This window comes from Lineus longissimus, chromosome 10, assembly GCF_910592395.1.
Source record: "Lineus longissimus chromosome 10, tnLinLong1.2, whole genome shotgun sequence".
Taxonomy (NCBI): Eukaryota; Metazoa; Nemertea; class Pilidiophora; order Heteronemertea; family Lineidae; genus Lineus; species Lineus longissimus.
In genome coordinates, this window is record NC_088317.1 from 838,044 (window position 1) to 864,275 (window position 26,232).

General features: G+C 40.6%; 2 protein-coding genes across 3 annotated transcripts; one reads left to right on the forward strand and one right to left on the reverse strand.

Annotated features, from left to right (window-relative positions):
• The first annotated feature begins 6,470 nt into the window (after positions 1 to 6,470).
• Positions 6,471 to 11,736, forward strand: LOC135494889 (uncharacterized). Its single transcript, XM_064783202.1, has 12 exons — positions 6,471 to 6,685; positions 6,905 to 7,019; positions 7,434 to 7,578; positions 7,927 to 8,014; positions 8,168 to 8,353; positions 8,531 to 8,705; positions 8,996 to 9,124; positions 9,493 to 9,599; positions 9,759 to 9,868; positions 10,075 to 10,241; positions 10,450 to 10,598; positions 10,822 to 11,736. The coding sequence occupies exons 1-12, from the start codon at positions 6,629 to 6,631 to the stop codon at positions 11,128 to 11,130; spliced, it is 1,737 nt and encodes a 578-aa protein (XP_064639272.1). The 5' UTR covers positions 6,471 to 6,628; the 3' UTR covers positions 11,131 to 11,736.
• Positions 11,737 to 12,871: 1,135 nt separating this feature from the next.
• LOC135494936 (protein Wnt-11b-2-like) lies at positions 12,872 to 25,662 on the reverse strand. 2 transcript variants are annotated; one of them, XM_064783285.1, is made up of 6 exons: positions 25,232 to 25,662; positions 21,678 to 21,916; positions 19,052 to 19,458; positions 16,315 to 16,443; positions 14,357 to 14,520; positions 12,872 to 13,987 (listed from the first exon to the last, which is right to left on the reverse strand). In XM_064783285.1, exons 1-6 carry the CDS (start codon positions 25,309 to 25,311, stop codon positions 13,813 to 13,815), a joined length of 1,194 nt encoding a protein of 397 aa, XP_064639355.1. In that variant the 5' UTR covers positions 25,312 to 25,662; the 3' UTR covers positions 12,872 to 13,812. The 2 variants fall into 2 exon arrangements, with proteins under 2 accessions (XP_064639355.1, XP_064639356.1); XM_064783286.1 differs by lacking the exon at positions 25,232 to 25,662 and adding an exon at positions 24,779 to 25,004.
• Positions 25,663 to 26,232: the final 570 nt, after the last annotated feature.

Sequence of the window (26,232 nt, forward strand, 5' to 3'; positions counted from 1 at the left end):
TCTTCTTTATAACGGGTCACTCTTCTTCATCCAACTGCCAATCGTTGCTATCGTCAGTCTTAATCGATTGATGTCACGGTTGACACTCGTTGGTTTGTCAAATTGGGCTAGATTGCATCCAGATGTCATGGTCCTAAGCTACTTTTACTCATATTGCATCCAGACTACATGGTCATTAGCTAGTTGATGTTAGGCTAGATTGCATCCAAGCCACAGGGTCCTTAGCGCACTCCTCTCCTCAGGCTAGCTCTAACATTGATGCGGAACTATCTAATGAACAAATGTTGGTCCTTTGGGTTGGATAGCCTGATGAACGGATGTTTGTCCTTTGACGAAGTGAAGATTAAAAACTATATGTAGGAAATAACTGTTGTACAAGTAAGAGTCGTCAATCAGCTGCGTTTGAGGTTATGAGCTCCATCGGCACAATGTTTGTACAGCACAGAAGACGTAGTATAGTTCAATTTTAACAAATGAAAAATAGCCGACTTTTTATTCATTTTAGTGATTTATTGTCTGAGGCCGTTTCACTCTACTTTGTAGATATTTTGTGATAATAATGAGTTTAGCAGGTTTTTAGCACTTTTTTCCAAAGTGCCTCGTACTGCATGGATATTGTCAAACGTTTTTACCTATGGATATACCAGTTAGTAAGTGCTAACATACCGTAAGGCTACAAACACCCTGTTAACTATTAAGTCTTTGACTGCTTCTAGTTCTTTGTTCTACAATCAATCGCTGGTTCTAACTATTCGATTTTGAATGAAATTTCCAGATTTCCCCCACATCGCATAATAGATCGAAATGAGCGATTATTGCGTGCATTCATCACATACTGACTGATTTTACATGAGGTGCTGTACGAAATAATAGAATGTTTTTGCTAACAGAATATTTGGCTTGCTTCAGGAATGAAATGACTTAACACAGCGGGCTAAATCGGGCAATTAGTGGCTAAACAAAAATTCGGATAGTTATCCTGGCAGTCTCCAGTTGGATTTTAATTGCCAACTCATAGGGACTGACGATGCTACTGGTATCACGAACGACAATATCGCTGTTAACTAATCATCCAAAATCAGCACAAAGGCATGCTGGGGTGACCTAAGCGGCACATTAGCGAATACCTCTGTCATCTTGGATATACCTATACGTCGTGTTGTTTTCGTTAATCAGTACATTTATATGGTAAAAGTAGAATTAAGGGTATGATCTTTGCTATAGAGTAACCTGGTCACTCTAGAATGCTCCTCAGTCTTCGTGGTTGAAACCTAACAATGCATTGGGACATCCGATCAAAACAGCACAACAAATAACATGCCACCATATTTCTAGTAGGAGGCTTTTTCCCTTAAACCCTCAAGAAGTAGGAAAAAACCTCCTACTCGTGCAGAGACATGCCACGACACTGTATACACCTTTCCAGAAATGGGGCGCTGAGTGTCCGAAATAGTGATGTCATAAGGGGAAACTAGGCCTTATGGTGGAGGGACAAAGGAGATAGTCATGGTTGACCAACACACTTGAATGCCTTTAATGACGGACAAGGGGGAAAAAGTTAGTTCCAATGCAAGCCACCAATTTCGGGAAGCATGTATACAAGTGCATGATGTGCCCCCTTCGTGATATGGCCGTTGAAACTTGAAGATTAACTGTGCATTATAACTAAAGTATTCTTGTGGCACACTGAGTCGCTAGAACTTGTGGAATGTAACGTATCCAGCTGGGTAATCGAAAGTACTACAAAACCCATATAAAACCCATATTATGTGATATTCATTTTATGAGTGTAAATTATTCCTAAATTTGTGTTTATATTAGTTGTTTACTGTGCATTATAAGAACATCACCATTATTTTTAAATCTGAACATGTTATCATACTGCGTTCATGTGGGGCACAACATGAGCTTTGACGACGAACTTTATTGCGACGTACCGAGAAATCGTGTAAATAAACATGCACCAGTTTCCTGATACAAGAGAATTATCTGGTAGTAACATTTTCCAGCAGTCATCAAGTACTAAGATTTTGTGCTAACTAGGCCTCAGGGCCTTTAGTTTATTCAAAAATCAACTTGTGTGTGTTGTCTCCGTTTTGAATCGGTAGGCAAGATCACGTATGCATTTGAGCACTGTTCTGTGATCGCGAAGTGGGTATACATCACACAATCTATGTGTGAGTCAAAAAGCAACTTCTTCAACAAGAGCATTATTGTACCTGAGTGCAGGATCGAATATTCAATGTTATTTCTTATTTGTTTACTTCTCAAAATTGGTATTTGGCCTTAAGATTGTGGTGCAGCACGTTTGCATGGCTTGGGCAAAAATATTTCTTCCTTTGAAGATAGCGACGGGTCATTGTTTTGCATCGTGGACTCTTCAATCCATTGATAAAACTGTAAATATCATTTTGGGCTGAAAAGGTTTCAAATAAGAGACTTTTGTATTATGTGTGTTTATACATATTGTATATATCTTTGTATTTTGAGTATGGTGCCCTATCGTCTAGATGGTGAAGTATTCCTAAATACATTTAATAAATGGTCCATCCCGGCATACGCGTTTTCAGAGAGCGTTTGTCACTGAATGTCATTGTTATTTGATGCTGCGTTGCCCAAAAAAGGCATTGGGCGACAAGCTCTCTCTGACTCGTGCATGTTGGTGTGTTGTACCATCCTTTGAGTGCAACATGATAAAGCCTCTGCGTCAATGAAATGGCATTGTTCTGCAGGTGACTTTCACGAAAGGTTTTGTTGCGAGGTCCTTTGGCTTTCTTTCTTGATCTATATCTTTGGTTATCAGCTTTATTTGAAGAGCTTAGTGCAACATTCACCTGAGTCATTCGCATTCACACATGAAAAATGGCAACCAGTTGTTCATTCGTTTGTATCTCGGGTCTCTTACCAACCGTAGTATAATTCGGTTAATTTCTAAGTTTATTCCCCCTTCGGTGTTGAAACAGGCCCATATGTGTGATTGTCTAAGCCGGCATTGACTTTTGAAACAGTATTTTTAAGTTTTATACCAGCGGCAAAGAATTATATCCAGTCCTGTCTGCTAATATATTGGTGTAAGAAAATAAGTGTCGCCATCACTATGGCATGTGCGTCGACAGGCGGGCGGGATGCGGTTTGACTCCTAAAGAACAATAGTGTTCAAATCTGAATTAGCCAAGTAGTCCGCAAATACGCTTCTGTAAACAGTTTTTAAATTGACGGAAGAACCATGCTATTGCACTATCGTGTATATTTCAAATTTTGAGCTTTAATTCATTAAAGGTATCTTAAACGTTTTCACATCTACGGAAGACACGCACATGGACGCTTTATTTTATCTAGGTACCGTAGAACGTTTCTGTAACTCACACGTTACAAATATTCTGTTTTGGCTGGTCATGTTGTCCAGGGCTAATTAGGTTAACACGTGACACTAATCAGTTACTGTCAACTCTTCCCTTACTTCTAAAGTGGAAGCATCTTCCAAAAAAATACTACTTGAACGATAAATCTGTGAGGTCGCATTAATGAAAATGTGGGGAAACTGTTCTTGGTTGTACGTGACCTTGGTCTTGATCTGACCATGTAAATAGTATTGCTAATGCGTTTCTAGCTTTCTGTAACCATTGTGTTTGCACTGATACCAACTAAGCACAATGAGCACTATAATAGTGTTACGTAAGGTCCTCTTAGTCTTTAATTTCTTCTCATCATCTGATAAGCAATTCGCAAATTGCACCCACTGAAACACTTGAGTTAGGTTTGATGTTCTGTTTGATAGCGTGCGCTGCGCGTTAAATGCGCCAATTGAAAACCTTTTGAGAACGTGCTGTACCATAATTGATGTTACGTTAGATAGCTTGTGCCTCTAATAGTACTGCACCTTAATATGGCACCATATGATAGAGTAGAACATGCTTTCCAGGGGATAGGGTCATGTAAAACTTCTAGACTAACGCAAAACAACGCAAATTAATGTTTAGCTGCATAGGCTTTGCCAGAGCGGAGTCAGGCCGGGAAAATAACAACCCCCTTCGGGGAAAATGACTGACCCATGAGGTAATATTTGTTTAAAATGATTGACAATGATTGTTATTTGTCCTTGTTTCTTTTAAGTTAATTAGGTCCCTTGTGGGAAGGAGTATTCAAATCTTAACACAGACGAATATTTTGATTTACAGCTGTGGCACAGGAGAAAGAGATGTGTGTATTAACTGCTTTTGGCTGATACGTTCAGCACTTGCATGTCGGAACCCCCAAATTGTGTATTTTAGGTGCGTATCGGCGAATGAGAAAGAAAAGGGAGCGTGTAAGGAAAAATACACTTAACCAGTCTGTATTATGTAGCTCAGTCTGAACTTCAGTAATCTGACATACACTGGTGACATATAAAGTATATTTGATAATCGCAATTTCACAATCGCACTTGCCGTGGTAAAGCTGCCATTGTTTGTGTTAGTTATCTTACTATAAATCCTAAACCATGCATCGTTCTTCAACATTTTATCGTACAGCGTTCTGTTTTTACCTTTAGCTACTCGCATCTGAATTTGAATGTATCGGTTTCAAATTGATGCGATGTATATTTATGTTTTTTATATCAAATATTGAATCACCTGGTTCAGTCTTGTCATTCAGCCCCAGTAATTTAATCTCATTTATGTTTTATTTATATCAACTCGTCAAATGCATTTTCATCGAGCCAGGCTTACACAGTTAGTCTTTGTTGGTCGTGGAGAACAGCGAAATTATCCTACGAGATATTTCTCAAAATGGAACCAATTGCCCCTTTCTTCCTGTTAAAGAGCCTCCGCCTGTCTTGTTCAACTTTCCTGTTGCGAGAGCAGAGAATTATCAACCGCGTCATGACTGCAGTGCATTGAGAGCAACTCGGTTGTCTTCGTGTATAATTGACATTCGTCCTAAATTGAGTGCTAAGTGTGTTTTTTTCTCGTTAATACGCACCCCTAAGAGGATGTCACGCAAAATGAAATAGCCTGAAGGGGTCTATCACTTTTCCGAAAATCATTCTGCGTTGGCCGACAACCCTTCCAAGGTCTTTCAAAAGCTCAACTACCTGTATTTCTAAGAGCCTTTACTTGCTTCACGGAGTAATGGAGCTGGTGCTTTTGGTAGCTTTACGAAGATTATCTAGTCTAAGAGAGAAGGATAATCAGTGTGAAATGTACACATGCCAGAACAGACATTTTCTGTCGCTATCTTCGTGTCATGTGAATGATTCCATTTCCCACTTACTGAAAAACCGTCAAATTTTTTTTTTTATTTTTGCTGATTTTGCGAATAATCTAAATTAGTGGGAAAAAATCGCGAATTTATGCTATCATTTTAAAAACCAGAAGAAATTTCATAGTCTGCAAAAATAAAAATCGTCATTTCTTTTATTATTTTTGCAGAAATTTTTTCCCGAATCGCTAAAATAATAGGACGCGAATTTTTTGTTGTTTACAGAATTATTCTGAGAATTACGTGAAATATGTTTAGAATCCGCCAGTTACAGTCGATTTTCGTCATTCGATTTGTAAATAAATTCATTTTTCTCGTTTATTTTTGATCTCATGCGGTTCGTTAAATGACCGCTGAACGGAACATAGTCACTGATGTTCATGAATGTAACATATTATATCATCCGATCAATAAATATGACATTTTTGTAAAGTTGGGTTATGTTTGTATCATTAGGGAATTGCTACCGTGGCTTCTTGGTCAACCCTCCCCCCCCCCCCCATTCTCGAAAATCCAGAGTCAGTCGTATCCAGCGAGAACCGGTTGAGGCCGAGACTATACCAGTGATTATTTCACTAGGTTTTGAATGAATCGAATAGAATCATAAGAAGGCATCACTATGACATTAGTGAGGTTTCGCAACCACCCGTTTAGGCCCTACGACGACGTTTATCTATTGTGTAAGTTTACCTGAACAATAGATAAACGTCGTCGAAGGGCCTAACAGGGTGGTTGCGAAACCTCACTAACATTGGAATCTTATACTCTTACATTAGGAAGGAATTGGCGATAATCTCGTTGTAGCAGACAGACCTCGTTGAAACGTTGGGGCCACCATGACATGGGTGAACTTGGGACATTGCTGGATTCAAGCGGAGGGGTACGAAATACCAGAAGATATTCAAAATATGCCATAAAAATGGATCCATTTATAATATTTGAGAAAACAACATGAGATTAAGTGGTATATGTTATTGTTTATCAACACGACTAAGGCAACAACCGCATAATACAGTAGTAACGAACAACACATAGACAGTGTTCAGTTGTTTTCTGTTGATAGATGGGTTTATTGTGCTTTTCCAGAGTTCAGTAAAGTTCGTCATAACATAGTTTGTATCGAAACTAAACAGACAAAATGCTGATACTAGCTCATCGGCAGTACATTCGATAGAATCAGATGACAATTTCAGTTTTGTTTGAAGAAATCTGAGAACGTGCCAAATCAGTGCAGGTTATTTTTGCGGTTCGACCAATCAGGCTGAATGTGTTGTATAAGGTAAAATGAAAGGGATGTCTCCGCTATAAAAGACGAAGCACTGTACCAACAAGTATCTTTGTACGCTCATCAGTGAACAATCACATTAGATAAGATTTAGAAGAAAGTATGATGTTTTATGGAGCAACTTGGTTGGGAGTGCTGGCTATTCTGTGTCTGAGCAAGGTGAGTATCCAACTGCACAGTTTAGATACTTTTTCGATTCTGTTTTGAGTTTTAATCCATTTGATATACATGTAGTCATGTCGAACTACTGAGCCGCCATAGGCTAACGCGTATCTTTACGCTTCGATTCTCCTTATGAGCCTGGCATTAGAAATTCGACCCAGTTGAAATGATTTCATTGATGAAGTTCTCACTGTGCCCATTCAAATCCTCCTCCAGGTCAGCAAAGTGGATTCTGGAGAAACTGAAAGATCTAAGCGAGCTATTGCCAAATACCCATTCAAGAAATGGGGTGCTAAAAACACGATCCGTGTCAAACCAAAGACAGAAGATGGTAAGGTGGTAATGCGTAGATTTCCTATCTAATATTGAGTTGAGAGCTGAGCATTGGCTAAGACATTGTTATAAGCCTTATTCACCCACTGCACAATTCAAAATGTAATTTTTGTGGAAGCTCAGGACCCTTTGAGTGGTGTATACTATGATAGAGAGAGTACACTAGTCTTGCTATCGCATGTAGAAGTGGTTCGCCCGATGTAGAGTTCGAAAGTATGAAACTGCGTTTATCCGATGCACAAGCGAATGTACTACGGAGTCTTTACAAATGGGCCATGCACAACTTGTTTGTGGAACTACAGGGTCAATATCTTTGAAAATTACCAAAAACGAAAAAAAAATTATCAAGGACCAACGTCGTGATGTATGCCAACGTACTCCAAATGAGAGGAGATGTGCTGTCTCATTTTAGATACAACCAAGGCGAAAGCGTTTAACACTGCAGTAAAGAAGGCAATCGAGACCTATGGAATGGAAAAGTGCCTTATAAATAAGTTTGAGTTATATACCTGGGTTATTAGGACCGCCCGACACTTCTTGGTCAAGACGAATCGGAGGTAAGATGCCAAACACATTTGCTTCTTTCAGTAATCAGCAATTTGGCTTCCAGGTAAGATCGACCAAAAGACCTCTATGCCTTCAGCGAAAATATTGGCGTGGTGAAAATAGGACCTCTGATTGGCTACCGTAATACTGACAGGAGTGCCTGCCAATTTTGCGGGAGGAAAATGGCGAATGCTGCTTTCCATAAATGAAGTCTTTCCATACATGACCGTTGACTTGCCGCATTCGGTTTATCAGTTGATTTCTATCACATATCTCTCAATCGATGATCTCGGAACAATGTGGTTGCCGTTCGCGTTGACGTTTCGAGGACTTGACTAAAACGTTCTTCGTTGTTTCAGTCACCCAAAAGGCATCGCTGTCGTAAATAAAGATTCTGCAGTAATCGACGTCCTCATTGGAGATGACACTACCGCTACTGCCGTAAATGTATGTATTTGAAATGAGTATAAATCAATGTTTTGTGTAGGGGATTGATGTCAAACTGGAGGTGTCAGAATCGACGGCGCCATCCGAGCGCTTTTAGTACCGACAGTGGGGGACTAAGTTCTATACTAAAACGCCTCAAATGTTCCTCTTCAGGCAATGCATGTTTTGAACTTGACCGTGACCGCATTTGGCCTTCTGTACGAAGACAGGAGCCCGGACCGGAACCACTACATCAAAGCCGCTAGCGGTCGGTTCGAAGATGCTGAATACCCGTCGGCCGACATACAGCATGTTGATCAGGTGCCCTACGACGTCTCGTCATTCCTCCACAAGAATAAGGTAGTTCGTCTTTCCTCCTACAGCAAATTATTCAGACACAGTTTGGCCAGTCTCCGAGTTTGTACCAACTCTTTCTCCAACAGCAAGGACTACCCATGCGTAGAACAGCGCGAACGCCTCGGCGGGTGACAAGAGCTTGTTTTTACTCAAATCCTATTGTATTCATTGACTTTCCAGTTTGGTTTGTATCAGAACAAAACTGGTACCAAGGTGAAGTTGCAGCCACTCTTCCCGATGCTACAACATGAAAAGTACGACAACCTCGGTATGGGAGCCAGGTTGGCAAGGGAAGGGAATTACCTAAGTTTCAGAGATGTCAAGACGCTGAGCAGTCACTTCGAGTGCGAGAATGGTATGTTGGGATGTTTTTAAGGATAACGATTCTCTATTTTTTAGATCATTGATAGTTCTAAACTACATGTATACTTAAAATGTACATTGTGCGTGTGCCTTGACCAATTGGGACGAAAAATTGGCTGTAGTTAGCTTACTTTTTCCCTTTACTGGCGATATTAAGGAATAGAATAATATAGATTCGCGGCTGGTGGGCAAAGAAGTGCAATGTTCATCACGAAATTTTAAAACTGATAAAAATCACCCAATATGTCGAGCTCTCTATACTGACTTATTCTCTATCTATAGTTGACAGTCTGTGTGCACTTACTGACTGTGACAACGGTGGCTACGTTGACGCCAGTTGTGAGTGTATATGCCCGCGAGGCCTTAACGGAACAACGTGTCAAATGGTTGCTAAGAAGAACCTTCTGCCATGTAAGTAGAGTCGAACTTAAGCCAATGATTACGGTACCACAGTGTTTTTCAGACATGATAAATGAAATACATCCTGAAGTGCCAATACTAACTATTGAAAAATACCACATCCAATTAAAACTTCGAAAATCCCAGTAAGAATCGTTATTGATATACTACTTAGTATCTTGTCAGATTCCTTCGAGAATCATGTCAAATTCTGAGTTAGGATCTCGGTGGTGATCATTCGGCACTTACCGAACAACTACCATTTGAGGGCAGATTTACTGATGTTGGGGAAACACTCGCAGATACTACACTGGTCTTGAACTATGTATGACTTGGAAAAGTTCGATTCTAACATCATTCAAATATCGTTTTTCTCTCAGCCACCTGTGGAAACGTAACAAAAGCAACACAGACCCTAAAGACTGTGCTAGCCCCACATTTCCCTGACGATTACACAACTGGGGAGAACTGCTTCTGGCTGATTAAGGTGAGATGGCTGCATAAAAATACTGATTCAAAAATTACATTGTGTATATGTGTGTGACAAGTGTACGTTTCAAGTTTTATTCGTGACCCAGACATTTTGAAACTGTTTGAAATATTTTAACCTTAGCAATAGTTACTGATGAATTGTTTCTACATTCAGTCCACGAATACCAAGAGGAGGGTCATGTTCAACTTGGAGCTATTCAACTCATCATGCGACACATCAAAACTGACCATCTACATGTACGGACCAGAGGTGGACCTCCACCCGTGAGTATGATGATTTAGTACCACGGCCAAAGGGAACGTCCGAGTATATCGGTCGGTTAATTTGAGATTTCTCGGGGAAGTGGTATGATGGTTAGGAGGTCAGTAACCGTCAGTCAGGACAAGTCTCATAAGAGCAGATAAAGATATAATCAACATTTAACAGTTTGAAATGGTTTCTGGAATTGAACCACCTTTTTATGTTGTAGGCTCAGTTGTAATGAACTTCTTAAGAAGACCTTCGTTGACAAGTGGTTCAGTTCCCAGCTCTCCTACATGGCAGTGGCGTGGAAGACAGAAGACAAAGTGCAGACAGGTCGCAACGGCTTCAAGTTCTCGTTTGTTGAAGGATGCGTAGACGACGAAGGGAAAGTCGGTAGGTTGGCACGATAGAAAACCTTGGAACTTCTATTAGCATAGGCGTCCTTTGGCGTTCATCAAGGGGTGTGTTTTGTTCGTTTCGTTTTGCAGGGTGTGTACATGTCTACGACCAGCAGTGTATAACGTCATACACGGTTGGTACGACATATATGTTGAACATGTATATTTTGATAAAGGAATCTTACGTCTTTGTGTACCTCCAGGTTTCTGTCTACCGGATACAAAGAACTGGGACGCCACCAAGCCTATCCACTGTTACAACTGCAACTCTAGTGTCAATCCGCTGTGTGCTCTGGGCTCGACACTTAACCCTCTTGATACCATCAAATGTGAAGCAGGCAGCTCGTGCTATGTAAGTTTCACTTTCCATATCAGTCAATAGTTAAAGATTTTGTGACCGGCAGCCATCGGTACAGTTCTTGATGTGACGGTGAATCGTGATGACTATGTTCATCATTGTAGAGTTGCAGATATTCTTCAATATTCTGATTTTTTTGCCTCGAACCGATATTCATCGTCATTGAATGAGAATATGCCTCGGAAATATTCTGCAATTGATTGTGTTGTACTTTCAGACACAAGTTACGAAGCAGGGAGACGCGTTAACAATTAGCAAGTCATGTGCCCTACCGACCGAGCCATGCGTAAATAACGAGGAAGCTTGCAGGAACAACAAACAGTGTACCATCTGCTGCAAGACACCTCTCTGTAACAAGGAAGGCGCTGCAAAGAAAGGGGATGACCCATTCACAGCTATTAAGAATAGGATCCAGCTTACCCCAATCACGACGCCCCTGCAGTGTGGAGTTCCTAAACTTGGGGCCCGTATTGCTGTGGTTTTCGTAGCAGTTGTTTTGGTCGGGATAGTAGGCCTGTGCTGGTAAGCGCACGCCATAGTCATGTAGTGTATGGAAGTAATCGGCGTCTCTGATAAATGTAGCTCATGAGATGATCGTGACAGGTAAAGATTTCACTTCTGTTGTTTTGTACGGCAAGGCCTCCGGTGAAAATATGCATGAAGTCTTCAGCAAATCTTTACTGGTGTATATGTTTCGAACTATCAAGGTCAAGGAAATGCTGACGGTGTATTTAGCTCATTGTATGAAGGTCTCCTCGTTACCTGCTTTATTTGGTTTTTTGTTCAACCTGTCGAAACAACCGGCCATGAGAAGTATCTTCTATGATACATTAAACGACTGTACAATGAACATCATACCAATTTTTCTACCTCTTGCAGTCAAAGGCCACATAAGATTAACTCATCCAGTTTTTATTATTAACATGCTATATTCAACTTGAAAAATTCTTATGTATTCGCGATCGCGACACTTCGTCATGTTCATTCTCCATACAAATTCCCTTCTTTTTACTCATCTGACTGAGCTCTTCTTTAACGAGTGGATCGGAAATGTAGCACCTTCAGCAAATGATTTCCTAACCATGATATTTTGTAAATATCTATCATCATTAGTGGATATATATTGAATAAATTTGGCACTTTATAGCAGTGTTTATCTTTATTCTGTTTCAACATCATGGCTGAGTTAGTCTGATTAGCTGATTTAGCTAATAATGTCCTATAGTTGGCAACAACACTCAACTCAAAGTTTTTAGGTGGGTGCGCCAACAGCATCCATCTCCGGCATTCCAAGTTCAGACATTACTTGTGTCGGCTGTGTTGTGTTTATCTTTATGAGTGTCATATCACTGATTATGTTACTGATGTGTCACATCACGTCTTCAAAATTCCGATACCAAGAAAAGAAGAAATCGTAAACTGGGCGCAGCATTCTTTATCAAGGATTGGTGTACTTTAGAATGTCCTCCGAATGTACTCTCTCTTGTTTTATTTCTTCCATGTTTCATGAACGAGATAAAGGCGATACTCATATCAGAATTGCCTTGTTGTTACGCGGAACTCAGCTATTGTTTCATTGAATGAGCTTCGCGGAATGTACTCTTAGATGTTGCGATCGTAAATCGCCTAAGATGGTCTGCTGTCATCCTGGCTACAGCAATAACATCGCACAAAACATCGAAAGATAGGATCAGATTGTCTGTAATGGGATCTCCGTATCCTTCATTTGGACAGGTTTATGAGCCGTGTTGTTTTGTGCATTGTTCATCAGTTCAATCGGCGTTAGCAGTAATGTTGGTGTCAAGTCCTTATGCCAATCTCTTGTAAACTTTCATGAAGGAGATAACGCATACTTCAGCTACCGCTGGCGTTAGTCTCCAACACCGATTGAGCAACTCGGCCCAAGATTGCATCAGTGGCTTTTGGTCTTGCTCAGTTTTGTGTTTGAAAAGGTAATCTGCGCTCGCTCAGATCTGCGAACTGACTTTGAGCTAATCTACTTCCACAACGTTGATATACGCCACTAGCTGGAGCTGGAATCACTCATTGCTCATCACCTGAACTCCAGTGCAGGCATTACGAGGCAGGTCCAGGATTAGAGCGCTCCGGTATTCCTGAATACCGAGACCCGCGATCACATATCTTGAAAAAGTTCCCTTCTATCAAAGACAAAACTTCCAGGCAATCTAACTTCGAGGCAATCTAACTCCAGCCATGTTGGGCCGGGGCCTTTATAGTTTTGACTAACAATAAGGAAACAACGCCTCTCGGAAATAACTTTTTTACATTTTGTTTAATTTAAGACCGTCACCATAAACATATGCATATCATATTAATTCAACATGTACAAAATTAATGAATAGTCGTGTTAGCCTCCAATAATACTGTTGGATCTTGTCAAAGGCACAAATGCATAGGCCTACCCAGGATAGGATTCTTCCAATTATGTTACCTCTTTGTGATTTTCACGTGTTTTTATCTTTGAATGTAACTTCGGTGGTGATATTAGCGTTCAGGCTCTTCAAGACACGAGTGTGACATTCGACGAATTTATTCCTCAAAGAGTGTTTTATGTGAGTTCGTATTTGAGAAGGATATGCCATTAGTTTGCTTCTTTTGAGATTAATCTTAGACTATTTACATATAACTGCTCAAAATATAAATTTAAGGAGAGAAAAAAACAATGCCGGGTGGAGCAATGCTGAAGAACAGACTTCCCTGTGTCCAGAGGCAGGGGACACGAACAAAATCCCTGTCGACATTACAGCTAGGAGAGCTAGAAGAACTCGTCTACGGTTAAACTTGGTTCGTATTCTTGTCCCTTGACTGACAACGGAGCTCCATTTCTGATAAATCCCTACGCACGCACGAGGTAATACGGGTTCGGTCACAGTGAAAAGGCACTTTATACGGTGATATGACCTCCACTCTTGCTCTGAGCTGCCCATAGTGACCACATTTACATTTTCATTTTCCAATAAAAAACGTATCGGCTATTAACCATAACCGAGCATTATACTTCCCCTGCTTCAACACTTGCATTAGAACTACATGTACACATAGTGTGCATTCACTCCATAAGCTTTGCACTGAATCATGATTAAGAGTCTGTACAGCAGCAAAACGTTGTTCTGACCTTGCGACCTCCGTGTCCGAACTATTTGCTTCAAAGATATCCGCCATTTTGCCCATTTTGTTGGTAAACACATCATTTACACGTGTGTACTTCAACGTTCTTCGTGCATGTTTTGCATTTGACGTAACAACACCAGTAGTATTTACAGTGGCAACGTTCTTTGACTAACTTGGTGTAACTGTAGAATCCCCGCCCACAGCACATCGAGCCGCACCCGTCCGAACCTTCGGAACCTTTTTTACACTCCCTGAAATCATAACATTTAGAACCTGATGGCAAACGCTGTTTTGAAGGATGGCAACTGACGCGCCATAACGCCGGTAGATCGGCACGTGACGTTAACTTTATCTCATACTTTACCGTTATCTCCTTCAGTTAACTCCATTAGACCAAAGCGAAGTTAAGTTAACGTCAGCATCAGCGAGAAAACTTGTGTCTGGCCTAGTCTTGTTCATGAATACCTTGCTAAAAACAAGGCGTATCAGTTTGAAATTGACTTGGGTGAGAAACTTGCCAATGACTTTTCTCAAAACACTTTCCTTGACAGGGGATGTTTACTTTTCAAGTGATTTTGAATCTTTTTATAAGATGTTGATGAAAAACTCTTATAACCCACCTTCCGTGCGTGCCAATAGAGCCGAGCTTTTTCTCTGGACTACAATAATCGGGTGATTTTGTATAATATATCATCTCGTCAGCTCTAAACAATATCCTCTGGGAATCAATAGGGACTAGCATCTTCTTCTTCCCAACCTTCCTTTTAGCTACTTCAACAGCAATCTGAAATGGCAATGTACAGTTATGAAACTGGAGGGTTTGGTATATTCCAGGATCCGAGATTCGAGATCCAACAACGCCAACTGAAACTGAAGACATCGAATTTTCGAGTCGCGGATTCAACCCGGGTCCCAAAGTGACCACTGTCGGGACTGGGTGGTCTCGCCGCATTTGGTCACCATAGAACTCCAAACTTTGGATGAATATGGACAACATGTAGACAAGCCTTATACAAGTTTACATCAAATATACTGGCGTTGTATGGTAATATTTTGGGTGGCCATCCTTCGAAGGACAACTACGCACTGTCAAAACAACATCATAAATATGTAATCCAGAAATTAAGGGGTGCTTCCACACTTAGAGGCGCCTGGCCAGCATCAACGACAGACAAATGGCCCATAAATAAGGACAGAAACACCAATTAACATAAAGATTCTGTCTCTGCCGCAAATATTCAGGATTATGGCCGGAATTTGGGGTGGTCCGCCCAATATTTTGTCCCTGCTCCAGTCAGGCTTCGATAGTATCAATTGGTCCTCTGTTCCCGGTGATTAATTGCATTGCTTATGGTGCTATAACAATACTTCTTGGCGCAATCTCACTAAACGCATCTATTGCTCAAATGAATAACGTGTGATTGGTCAAGTAATTTACGATGGACATTTCTCTCTGGTGATATGCAGTGGTGTTATAGCCGAGGCAAATGAGATACAAGTCTGCTAATGGCTTCAGAGATAAGGGAGGGAACTCGAGAAATATTCCAATGCAGGCCAAGAAACAAATCCATCGCTTCTGCTGACGACCAAAGAGAACACTCAATCTTTTTTATCCATTCGCTCTCGCTGGAGGTAGATCGCTTATTGCCAATGGACAGAGCAGTGTAATGTAGGGGGTTTCAGCCTTCCATATCTTAGTGGTTTCTCTAAGAGATTCCCTCGTTTGCCAATTTTGGATGAAGGATGGTCAAATGGGATTTAAAACAACCAGTAGTGGGCAGTGTTTTAGCAGTTATATTGCAGTGATTTTGGAAATGTAAAATCTAATCACTGAAAATGGTGAAGCCATGATGCAACTTCTGATCATTATCTTGTATAAAACAGAAACCAAGTTTGTTTTCCTTTCGCCTGACTGTAAAATCCCTTACACCAACACCAATGTATATTTGCTTGCTGTTTGCTCTGGCATATCTATGGGGGGAGCTATAAAGTGGTTGTCGGACAAGTTACAGATTTATGGCAGCGAAATGCATTATTCTTCAACAGATATATCTCAAACCGGCTCCGTGAGGAGACGGTTTGCTTGTAAGCCGAAATCGTACTTACTTGGGTGGTTTGCCATGCGGTGGGATCGCCTACCGCAGACAGACTGACAAACTGTTCAGCAATTATTTAGCACACTTTCCAGCGATTAGTTTACCAATCTGCCTTTTAGTTTCTCATTAAATCAATGGGAATTTTTATGGGATTCTGCTCTAAAATAAGAAGAATAGGGACGCCTTCTAGCTAAGACTTGCGGTTGGATCAATCTCAGCCCCACGAAATCGATTGATCGCCCTTAGAACTACTCGGTGAGGTTCACTGAGTCCTCCTTAAGCGACTTGTCCCGCTTTCCTTAGATTCCTAAGAAAGTAGTCCACCTTACATACTCCTTACTACATGTAAGCGGGATACGTGTACAACAGTAAATGTACTACAGTAGAATAAGGTTTAAGATTTTTGTTGTAAGAATCTTCTAAGAAAAAAATTAATGATTTGATTAAGACATTACATTGTGTATCCATATCATGACACTTACCTGATATCTTTTTTTAATAAGTGACCCAACTGTTATGAGATCAGGAAGCGCTTTCCAGCATGTTTTTAATGAGCAGGATCCAGACACTCCATGGCATTTACATGATTTGTCTAAACTTAGTAGTAATGCCTGAAATATAGAATATCCTTAATAATTGACTGATCAATGCGAAATATTGAATACATTCGTTATAAGCGGTTTCATTTGGAAACGATTCGTAGTAAGCGCTTAAACGCTGATATAGTGACATACTAAAATGGCCTCGTCAAAATTTGTAAAACGCTGATATATTTATCGAAAAGGATACATTATAACACGAACGCCAGAAAACCGCTCATATAAATGTATTCATATGATATGTAATGAAATGCACTATAAAACGTTGATATATTTCAGTGAAGTATTGATGTATTCGTTACAAGCGGTCGGTAGAACCGTTCCCGAGAAACGTCCTGCCTCTCTTCCTAAAATTGTTATGCATTTTTTTCAGCAACGCTTAGGTGTTTTCCTCGTAGTTTGCACATGAGAAAATCAAAGGGAACATGTTCGCATTTTAAAAAAGAAACTTATGAGGCGGATATAACAAGCATGGTATTTAAATGGGGTAATGTATTGCTCGTCCCGTGGTTAGCTAATTTCCCCAGTTGAGACAGGCAAACACTGAGCTCAACGATTTATAGACGACTGGCGACACAAATCATGTGCGGAAGCGAAAAATGTCAAACAAAAACTTCTACATTTTATAGTTATTATTTGATATAGAGTGACTTCTGACATGCGCTTCCTCCATTTCATATGCCGGTTTCGATTATCTACGGTCTCTTTTGCCTGTATATTTATGAACAGTTATCAGAATTTCAAGTGCGAAATACTTATTATGACATATGTGAATGAAAACATCAATGTATTTTTGTGAATTTGTGAACAATATGGTTGATTCCGGGTACTTTAAAGTCCCAATCGATTAACCTCAAGCAATGGAAATTGATTTCAGATCGCCTTATGTCAACACCGCTTGATACATAAACGCTGAAGTGAGACCTCGAACAAGTCAATCAATGATTACTGAGACGATACACCATGAAGATGCCATATTCAGGCCATTAATGTCAGCCCGTTTGAAATACTACGCCATGCCGTGTAGCTATCGGAATATGACTGGACAATTTGCGTATAACTAGGACATAAATCTTTGAACAAGGAATAAACAGAGACGAGGAAGCTGCCAGAATCGAGTTGCACAAGGTTATCTGTTGTGTGATTCAATTTGAGTTTTGTGTCCTCATTTCAAAGTTGTTTTCCAGCATGACGGCCATGAAGGAAAACAAGTTTGGTCCATGGCAAGTAGTTCAAGGAGACTTTCTATGTGACTCAGTTCGCCTTGGCACTGGAAGAAGTCATGTTTACATGTCCGGGACTTGTCTTTAGGATGACGACGGAATAAATGGTAGGCCTACTGCAGATTTATGGCGAAAAACATCCGGTATTGCACTTTTTGGTGAATGCATTCCTTTGAAAGTGGGGTTTTTCCCCATGCAGGGTGGTGAGCATTATATCGGATTGCGCGGATATGAGCTAACTCCCAGTTGAAGAAATTTTCAAACGCTTTTAGAAGGAGAGGTAGATAAGGCTTGGCCTTGTCGGATAAAAATCATCGAATACGTTTAGATGAAGATCATCTTCATTCTTCGTCGAGTCGGAGATGGGCCTAGCATACTTTTGACAGCTATAATAACGTATTTTATGGGTATTTCTTGGTACACGTTAAGAAAAGTACAACACGAGGCGAACTAGCTTAAAATACATGTAAATAAAACTCCACGCGAACCTGCATTTCTTGTTCGTCTACCTTGACGATGCCACTTCCGGATTTTGATGAGATTTATGGGCCGAAAGAATTACTCCTGGCAATAGCAAGGAAACAACCGTAGATACACGCAGACGTACAGAGAAGCAGGTTAACCCTTATATGTAGACGATAGAGCAAAGAAACCCAATTGGTTTACTGATGATGGGAACCCAAGCTTGGCGAGGCTCTCCTCAGTTGGTCAGTAGGCCTACAGGAAAGTGGCTTGAGGAACCGATACCGAACTGGTTCTATTGGCTGTTGTCTCACCAAATACCACGAGGGTTCAACTAATGTAGGTCAACATCGGTTTAAGGCGAAATGACAGCTCCTTACGCTAACCAAAACTGACAGTGATATAGGCCTATCATTTTCTCTGCTAAAACACTTCAACCTAGAGCTGACCTCTGTGGTCCAAACGAGACCGTAGTCCAATATCAAAACGTAAATTTTATCCAAGGTGTTTTAGAATTTAACAAGCCGGTCTGGCTACTCGGTGCAAAGGTATAAATCAATGACCATGTTCTTTAACCTGTAGCGTCTGACAAATGTACTTGATGACCCCTATTTTTCCGTTGTAAAGGGATGTTTTGGTCTATTTCTGCGGTCGTAATCTTAAGTTGTTTGTCGGCACTTCAAACGGATATGAAAAAAAATACACTGGACCATGATGCGCTTGGCCATCCCTATTACATGGAAAGATCGGTGCCAATCACCTCTGGATGGCTTCAATGTTTAGAGTCGACTCGTTATTTTCTGAAAAACACAACGTTTATTCGATCGATTACCATCCATGGCAACCAATGGTCGTGATGTTCAGGTTAGTGTACCAGGCGACGATTATTGCAGGCCAGTGTTCTTAGGACTGCTTTTATTTTTTCTTGTTCTTACCTGCCTCCCTGCTTCATTGTTATGTCGATTCATCAACGCTCGTTTTGATCGCGAATGCGATCCCTTCCGCTTCTTTTTCCTCACGCCAGGAGTCGCTGTTGTAACCACTTCCGGTGGCGGAACAGCCGAAGCAGAATTCGACGCAGAATTCAATGAACTTTTAGTCCGTTTGTTTGATCCTTCTTTTGATGATTTTGTCCATGGTGCATCGACGAATAATTTGCCGAATTGTGCTCCGAAGCGCGTATTGTCACTACATCCTCCCCACTTGAAGTCCCCATCGGGGGCCTCTCTTGGGAGTCGTCCACAGCTACACCGTGTGGTGCCGCCCGTGCTGCATGACCGCGCCACGGCATGTGCCACCGCCGCAGCTGACAGTGCGTACACGAAAGCTTGTTCTCTCGTTCCTGAAAGTTCAGAAAAATACAGTTACATTGTTTGTCACTTGTAGTTTTTTACTCTGTAGTGAAATTGTAAACACCGAAATAAAAAATATTTAACCTTTGAAAATACTTTTAGGGATGTTTCGGCCCCGGCCAACACAAATAGCCAGCCTTTAGAGTTATTTACTGGGGAAATTTCAGTCAGTGTTAAAGTTTCTGTCAGTGTTAAGTATGATACATGTGGAACTTCGATTCATGTTTCCGGCGATCACATGGGTTTTTTTCAAAACGAACGCAATTATTTTGTTGTTTCTGAAGACACTTTTTACCGCACCCAGTCTCAGTTTCTTGACGTATAAAAACTAGTTTGAAAGTGACCTCGGGCGTTTAAATCTTCCAAGAGAAAATATCGGAGTTAGTTTCCCAGCGCATATGCATTCTAGATGTATACACTTTACCAAATCATCGATCAACTCCAAACCTCGAGGCGGGCCATTATTGCCACAATAGTTAAAAGTCTTAAATGAGAGAATTCGAATTGATGATATTCATGTCAAAACACAATGGTGGTTAATTGGCCGTCACTAGCGTCAGACAGAGTTTTCAAACCTGTTTTGTAGCGAGTCTGGCAGCTTAATCTATACTCCTTGTGTTTGCCTGTCAGGGAAACATTACTGGGGTGGGATACCTGTAGCCTAAGATTAATCGGTCCTATTGCTAGTTCCGCTTCACTATCCCTGAATCAGGCGTCTCTAAGTTGCCGAAGATACAAAGGGTTGCCTTGCCTCTTAGAAAGCACACTCTAAGCGATAAGATGATTTTCAGTATAAATCAGCTCTTGCAGAATATCCGGCCACATTTACTAGATTTCATTTTTGCTGCGTAGATTATCTGCCCTTTGATGTGGTTGCGGAAAACATTTTTAGCACCGGTGCAACAGTCTAAAATCCCCCTCCTCCTCATTCCTCTGACAAGATATCCGTCCCTATTATATGGTGACGAACTAAAGTATGGTTTCGTACCCACCATGACCGTCAATAGCTCAGAAATTAACAGTCCTCCGTCCCCAGACACTTTTTCCAAGGACATCTCTGTTTTTTTTATTAAAGCATCTCTCATCAGACACTTATCGTCAATTACAGTATCTTCCCAATTACCGTATCTATGAACTGGTCTGAATTGACCTATGTATGCATGCTTCAAACAGGCCAGGAATGTCCCTCGAGCTATAGGCAACTCAATGCAAGGTGCATGACGCTTTCAATAACATGATGTTATTAATCACCTCTTGCAAGGAAGTCTAACTTATTATGATAATTCAAAGATGATCTATGGATACATAAACCTTATTAGTTGCCAAATTATGTATCACGTTATTGTACTATCTTATAGTTTACGAGGGTAACTTTCCCTATATGTATGTTAACTGTCAAAATGTATAAAATGGCGATATGGGATTAAGCTAACGATGACTTCGGACTTGCTCTATGAATGTTCCATTGCAAGCGATAAATTGCGATATAATTTTGACAGCTTTTATGAAAATGATTGGAGAAATAAAGTGCAGACTTCAAGGTCAGGTACCTGATGGACAATGACGAGGTCATTTATAGCAAAGTCAAGCCACCATAGCCAAATTTGATATTTATGGCAGTTCACAAGTTCAATGCGGAAACATAACGTAGACGAAACACTTGTTTTTATGATATTCTTGAGCCAATATCTCTCCCGATCCTGAAATGCTGATAGCCCTTTAAACGAACTATAAAGCAATGAAGCAATGAGTTCCATTGCAAAATAAAGTTTGTCCGTTTGCTCAGGGAGCAAGAATCACTCTCATCAGGTTAGGTACACTATGCAAGTGTCAACGAACTGGAAAAGCTGAGTTTCGTCAAATGATTTTAGTGTTATTTCGCATCACTAGCTACATGTTAGAAAGTGACCGGTTTTAGATTTTAACAACAAGTGCCAAATCAGTTGATTGCTTTTAAGGCGACATGTTTGACCAATAAACGTCTAAAAAGACCATTAAAAGGTTTCAAGACATCTTATCTGATGGTAGGACGCATGGGGTCCAACAGTTAGGCGATAAAGGGACTTGGAGCGATAAGATTTCAGTGCGGCACCATATATAGTTGAGCAACATTTACCTCTCCTTGTCCATTGAGAACTTTGCACTTAAGATATTATCACTTTTGGAGGAGAGCGGGAAAAACATTTCTCTCCATTTTTTGAGTACTTGCCTGAGGTAAGATCTGGAGGTAATTTTGGTGCATTTGTAATACTTGAGCAATTCCATCTTCTATCTTGAAATAATTGTTGACACGCTGCGACTGTCAACCGGGTGGCGTGCGCCACAGGGGACATCAAGTCTAAATTGTTCTTACATATTTTCACTTGTTTCGATACTAATCCATGGACCTTTGAGCGAACACAATGTACTGTTTGATTCCAGTGTCTTTGGTCGGTGCGGTGAAGAGCTCTGAAAGGATAGAATGAGGAGAATTATGATACCGCGAAATGAACTAATAGTTTATAGGCCTACCAAAAAGAGAATATTATTTTCATTATCGTCATTATCATCGTCGTCGCGCCGCGTCTGGCATCATCATCATCATCCGTCATCATCATCATCTTTCTAAATGCACTTAAATATTTAGGCCATAATTTTATGGACAAGGTCCATTACTTCGGTGCGATTTGGGAAAGAGGCGAGACTCAGAATAGAACTAACCGGGTGAATCATGGCAAGGATTTTATGAGGGTTTTATGTTGTATCCCCCTTTCTGCTAGTACTTTTGCGATGATTTTATGACTTCTTTATCGCTTGGCACGTTGAGAATACGAACTGACAAGCCCTGTCAGGCATCAGACAAAATGTCAGAGGTAACGTAAGGCCGTAGAGGATCTGTGAGTAAACATGTTGGCCTTCCGTCCTTTAGGATCAGAAAATTGAAACCATTGTAGGCAACTTCATCATGATATCATCTGACAATGCGGAATTTTAATTTCACAATTACTAGTTCAATGGCACCTATTTTATTTCATTTGAACCGAATCTCGGGAAAACATGATTGGTTAATTATAACGACAGAACGAGTGCTTATTTGATATTTGGTGGCATCCAAAAACACCCATAGACGGATAGATCGTTGATGGGTGCGCGAAGGTATTGCAAATGGAAATGATATTTCGTCACTGAAATAATAATACACTGGCACTTTCGCTATTGCTGAAAAGTCGTGATTGTCGGGTACGAGAATAGATCTTTATCACCACAACTTAAATGCAGGTCCCAAATGGCCGATTACGAAGAGATCGCTATCTATGAAGTCGCCCACCACGCGTTACACGTCGAATGTTCCTGGACTGGTTGAGGGGTATTTTGTCACTTGGTTCTACTGCTTTGAGAAGTCAAGCGTTTACCTCTGTTTTACTCTATCACCTCCATTAACTCACGTCTAGTGTCGGGTTATGATCCTGGATCAATTGAGGTGCAAACATTGAAACAAATCCGGAGATTGATCAGCAAATTTGATCTATGATAGCGATCTCTGTACTGAAAACATGGCTGTCGCAGTGGTGCGAAATAAGATCGTCTCGACCACAATTATTTGGCAAAGTTAAGGACGTCTATTGCGAAAATTATCAAACGGGCGGTAAATGAAGTTTTATGAGTAAAGTTTGCTTCATTTTTGAAGCTCCCGTTCTTCATCCTTGCCATTAAACAAAGGCTTATGCTATTATTTCTATATGATATGTTAAAGTAATACATATGTACTTGATTATGATTTCAAAAATGCCTGTGTTTTCTGATTGTTTCATTTGGCTCAATGTAGCTCTGTACATTTGTGCTGCACATAGAGTTACCAGAGAATGATGCACGTTATTTTCTCTAGTAGCAAACATGGGAAAAGAAACTATTAATATCAATCTATGTGCTATCTAACTAGACTAAACACGAGGAGCATTTCCTGACATGCGTCTCTTCACATATCAAACCAGGCATAGCGTACAACTCTGATTCCAAGGTGGTACATGAATGGTACTCAAAATATACAAAGCCAGCAAAAAATGAACTTTTTTTCTGCTCAAAATGAAGAAACATCATCAGTCCCAAAAAGTACTCTATGGCGGGCACTGATAGTTCATACTATACAGCATTTGCCTATAATTGTTCTACCAATGACAAATATTTGCAGCCAATTATAATATCTGATATGATCTTATTGTTTCATAGAACTAATAAAGCTAAATACACAGCCACTTTGGGTTGGCTGCCGTCTGTCTTATCAATCGTATTATGACCTAAATCATCTGACATTTAATGCAATTTTACATTTCTTTTTATTGATCTAATTACGTTATTCTTCCGTCAAGGTTTGATGGAGTTTACTAACAAAGTGACTAAGACATGCCGATTATGATTGATAAGCAGTATAGGTCATTGAAGATATCGTTAGTCAGCGGGCTGCACTCGTGGTACACCGCTTCTCGCTTCCCAGGAAAAGACAACTTTATTAGTTTGTACGCAAGTGCGTGTGGCTGCTTTGTTTTTCTTTTTTGATTGTACTGGTTGCTTTTGGGGGTGAGGCAATTTAAGTAGAAAGAGAGTGATGATGGTGGTGATAATTACCAAGCAAACTTTTAGTCATCCAATCCATTGGATATAAATCTTATATCCAGGGTTGGTGTCCATTAGATATATAAGCCAAAACCTGGACGGTGGGCGTGAGGATATGGTATTTCCTTACATAAGATAGCTATTCCAGGGAATGTGGTTCCCTCCATTTTATAATTTGTACATGTATTTCAAAATTGTAACATATCAAACGCTCTATCAAACGCTATCTGAAAATCCAAAATATCCAAAAATCTGAACTTTTATATTTTTGATAATCGGGAAACTGGCCACAAATTTTCAGTAGATTTTTCCACTAAAATTAAACAATTAATTAAGACTGTAGTCATTTCGAAGAAAAAATACATGGATGTCCATACTTTGATTACCAACTTTTCCAAGGAAATGTTAGTGGAATATTGGAGAATTTGACAAATTTCATCTACTCATTCTTAAGTATTTAAATCCTCCGTTATCATGTTTATACGAATCATGATCTTCCCGATTTATTATTTTCCTGAAAAATTCTTTCACTTTTTTTATTCGATTTTGGTAAATCGACGTAGAACTTGAATCTCAGGATCGTATCTCTTTCGTCTCATCGAAAAAGTAATATCGGCTGAAATCCATCAGATTCTCAATGTGGTGGTTTGATTATAACTTTTACTGTGGTGATAAAAGTATTTTAAGAGCATACACTCACAACTGAATAATTTGAATTACCTGGGCAATTTCTGCTGGTCCTTGTCAGTATAGGGCTACTGACAGTGTTATTGTGGACCTATACCAGTTTCTTGGGAATTCCGGTATTGGATAAAAAACTCAAATCTCCACAAAAATCCAAGATAATTACGTTCTTTTCAGCAATATATACCAGATTGCAATATTATGCGGTTCTTTGTATCCAAATTTGGCTATATCGGGCTCTGCGTGATGCATTGCCAGACCAAATCAGATTGAGATGACTCGGCAGGCTTGGCAGGTCATGCCGCCAAAACAAGCCTTGACCAGTGATATGAGCCAAATATACCACACAATAAAGTCATTTCGTTCAGAGTTTGGAATAAAAATAACAATTTATGACCGTAGATTGTCATGCCCTAATTATCAGTTTAATGATAATGTTGTTGCGAGAGCGCGACTGGAGTATTTTATAAGGGACACAATGGTACTTACAACCATTTGACGGCATCAACGGCAGGCCCGGCCAGGCTCAACACGAGTATACCAAATACAAGTGAGATAGAATTCGGCATCCCCCGAGTCCTTATGTAACAATCCTAGTAATAATCCTACGGAATATTCCTTGGCGCTACATCTCCGTTCACTAGGCCAGCGAGAAGACAAGTTACTCCTCCACTGCGTGTGATTGTTTCGTTGGTTTCGCGAGGCTCTGCCCACGGACGGCCTAGCGCTCCTCGGTCATCCTGCGGAACCATTTAACTTTTCACTCTGGTCGTAAAGTCACTGGAGAATGTTTCCAGGATTATTTATGACCGTATTGGCCAGTACAATTAGAGGAACCGGCGCAGTAAGCCATTGACTCACCAATGTTATGGCTCCTGGCTGAGGTATATTGCCTTGCCCACGCTGGCAGGGAAGAGCGCTATAAAATAGAGACTAGAGTTTCTAATCTGTACATCGTTGATATGCCGTCTTCCGGTTAAAGAACTCGGTGTAAAGGTATCTTTAATCCCCTACCCTTCGCCGTTCTACCCTTTTGTTCAATCAGCGTGCTAAGGGATGTATAGCAAGAAAGACAAACCCCGCTTCGTCTTAAACTAGCCCCGCCCCCCCCCCCCCCCCCTCCCATGACTATGTGAAGGACAGGACCCATTGGTCTTCCATGTCATGTTTTCTCTCGAACAAGTCGGCGCAAACCTATGGCGCTCCCTCTCGGAGCGCGATGCGATACTCTTAGCTTGCTTGACCGAGCTGTAAGGACGGTGTTACATCTGAGCTTGTTCCCTAAATTTCAATGTTTCCATACACCAATGTAACCATGGTAATGCTACGCGCACGTGCTTCATAAAAACTGTTCGCTCACGTGGCGGGAAAGCAGCTCCGCAGCGTGGTGTCCTCTGGTATTATAAAGTAGGCCTACTCGTGTATAGGCCAGGCCATATGGTGGCATATTTTCGAAAATGTAGGTCATTGGGGTGTACAGGCATGTATGC

Excerpts from the sequence above, each read along its gene's own strand:
- LOC135494889 (XM_064783202.1), top strand. The coding sequence starts at position 6,629 with ATGATGTTTTATGGAGCAACTTGGTTGGGAGTGCTGGCTATTCTGTGT. Across the intron at positions 6,686-6,904 it reads CTATTCTGTGTCTGAGCAAG|GTCAGCAAAGTGGATTCTGG; the intron begins GTGAGTATCCAA and ends ATCCTCCTCCAG. Across the intron at positions 7,579-7,926 it reads TTGGTCAAGACGAATCGGAG|TCACCCAAAAGGCATCGCTG; the intron begins GTAAGATGCCAA and ends TCGTTGTTTCAG.
- LOC135494936 (XM_064783285.1), bottom strand. The coding sequence starts at position 25,311 with ATGCCGAATTCTATCTCACTTGTATTTGGTATACTCGTGTTGAGCCTG. Across the intron at positions 21,917-25,231 it reads GTTGATGCCGTCAAATGGTT|AGCTCTTCACCGCACCGACC; the intron begins GTAAGTACCATT and ends CTATCCTTTCAG. Across the intron at positions 13,988-14,356 it reads TCTATTGGCACGCACGGAAG|GGAGTGTAAAAAAGGTTCCG; the intron begins GTGGGTTATAAG and ends TTATGATTTCAG.